This window comes from Tigriopus californicus, unplaced genomic scaffold (genome assembly GCF_007210705.1).
Source record: "Tigriopus californicus strain San Diego unplaced genomic scaffold, Tcal_SD_v2.1 Contig207, whole genome shotgun sequence".
In the NCBI taxonomy this organism is placed as follows: Eukaryota; Metazoa; Arthropoda; class Copepoda; order Harpacticoida; family Harpacticidae; genus Tigriopus; species Tigriopus californicus.
The window spans coordinates 1-1,623 of record NW_026738649.1 but is presented as its reverse complement, the minus strand read 5'-3'; the positions used below and the strand labels follow the sequence as shown (position 1 = coordinate 1,623).

At 40.0% G+C, this 1,623-nt stretch overlaps 1 protein-coding gene across 1 annotated transcript; it reads right to left on the bottom strand.

Annotated features, from left to right (window-relative positions):
* Nucleotides 1–592: 592 nt before the first annotated feature.
* On the bottom strand, nt 593–1,193 carry LOC131892547 (uncharacterized). The gene is made up of 2 exons (XM_059242352.1): nt 943–1,193; nt 593–860 (listed from the first exon to the last, which is right to left on the bottom strand). The coding sequence occupies exons 1-2, from the start codon at nt 1,162–1,164 to the stop codon at nt 720–722; spliced, it is 363 nt and encodes a 120-aa protein (XP_059098335.1). The 5' UTR covers nt 1,165–1,193; the 3' UTR covers nt 593–719.
* Nucleotides 1,194–1,623: the final 430 nt, after the last annotated feature.

Below are 1,623 nucleotides of genomic sequence, written 5' to 3'. Positions count from 1 at the left end.
AATTGAATTTGCAACATAACCTAATTTACGATACCTAAACTTTGTCCGGATTCGAAATCCCCACCCTGAATATTTTTGTTTTGACTTTTTAAATACCCAAGTTTCAAGTTTCAAAAAGGCATGAGGTATGTTTTCCCCATAGGGTTAATAATGTCGAAGTAGTTCATATTTGGAAATGAAATTATTTCCCTTTCATACATTTCGATTGGCTTAGGCAAACGAGCCTGACCAAGAATGGGAGTAATGCAGCTAACGTACGTAAATGTATACATACAACACATTGATTTATTCTACTCGTCAATATGGAAGTCAAATGGGTTAAGCTGTTAGTAAGAAGGTTGGATTCAAGCTGAGTTCAAGGCCCTCTGGATCAGATCTCACCCTGGTTATGGATGCAAAGCTTGAGACCTGGGAGACCCTCTTCCCATCACTCATGCTAAGCAATTCAACAAGTAATTGTAACGAGCAACGCCATTACAGTTTTGGACGACTAACAATTGTATAAGGAATTACCCTTGTTAGCCAAAGTAATTGCGACTGTAATCCGTTCATTTTATTGTGGAACAATATATACCCTGACGAGCACTGAAACTGCTAGCCAATTTCTTCTTTTTATTGTTGTCCTTCCTATGGAATACTTTAATAGTTCAAAAACGGACATTTAGCCCATATTTGAACAAGACATGATGGTGAATTATCTTTGTTCAATCACAAGGGTTTCAAGCAATTATTGCCCGGAAAAGACTGCCCACTGTACCACGAAAAAGGCTGTAACTGGTTCGCACAAATCTTACAAATAACCCATGCCTTCTTTGGACCAAAACCTCGCAAACGCTGAACGGATTGTTCAGACCCACATTCTGAAAAAGGACATGCAGTAGAGTTGATGATTTACGTGCAAAGCTCGTCCCATTGTGGGTCTAGTCATTCAGCTTAGCTTACCGAGAGGAAGCCTTGATGCTGTCTGAAGTCGCCCCAGATCACTGCTGGAGCGTTGTTCCCAATGGCTTCACGGCGGCAATCGTCATTATTATTGGTGGTGGAAAGCCCTGGAACAAAGAAACTTCGCTCCCATCGTGTACCCCAAAAGAAACAATGGCCTTGCTCAATGGCCATGGCCATGAGAAACACTCCCAAGACAAAAAGCCGATTGCTTACAAACATGATCCTTTGACACTTATTCTCCAATTAAGTATGAACTCATTATCTGGCGCAAGCTCCTTTTATGCAGAAGTTGATGACTGTTTTCAAGGCCAGATTCCAGAAAATATAACATCAGTTTGCAAAGAGGGTCTAAAGACAACCAGAACAACATGTGCATTCTTATTCAGAATGAAATTTTCTCTTGGAACTTTTTGTTCTGCTTTTCACAAAATGGTGATACCTGAACAAAAAAAAACATCATGTAAAGTGAAGATCCAACAAATCAACTCAAATTGATGGAACTTGAAAAAAGGACGTGACACTCATTTCCCGCACCTGATCCGTGTAATTTCCTGATTGTCGTTTAACTACTCAACGAATGACTATTTACCTCTAAGCTTATTTGGCAGGTTCACTGGTCATTGAGAAGCATCCGAGATTCTAACTTGAGATCTCGTTCAACATGACGAGAAGGTCATT

Bases quoted from the DNA above. Each gene is read 5' to 3' on its own strand.
- LOC131892547 (XM_059242352.1), bottom strand. From the start codon at position 1,164: ATGTTTGTAAGCAATCGGCTTTTTGTCTTGGGAGTGTTTCTCATGGCC. The intron at 861-942 runs GTAAGCTAAGCT...GTCCTTTTTCAG, and splicing joins AGCATCAAGGCTTCCTCTCG to AATGTGGGTCTGAACAATCC.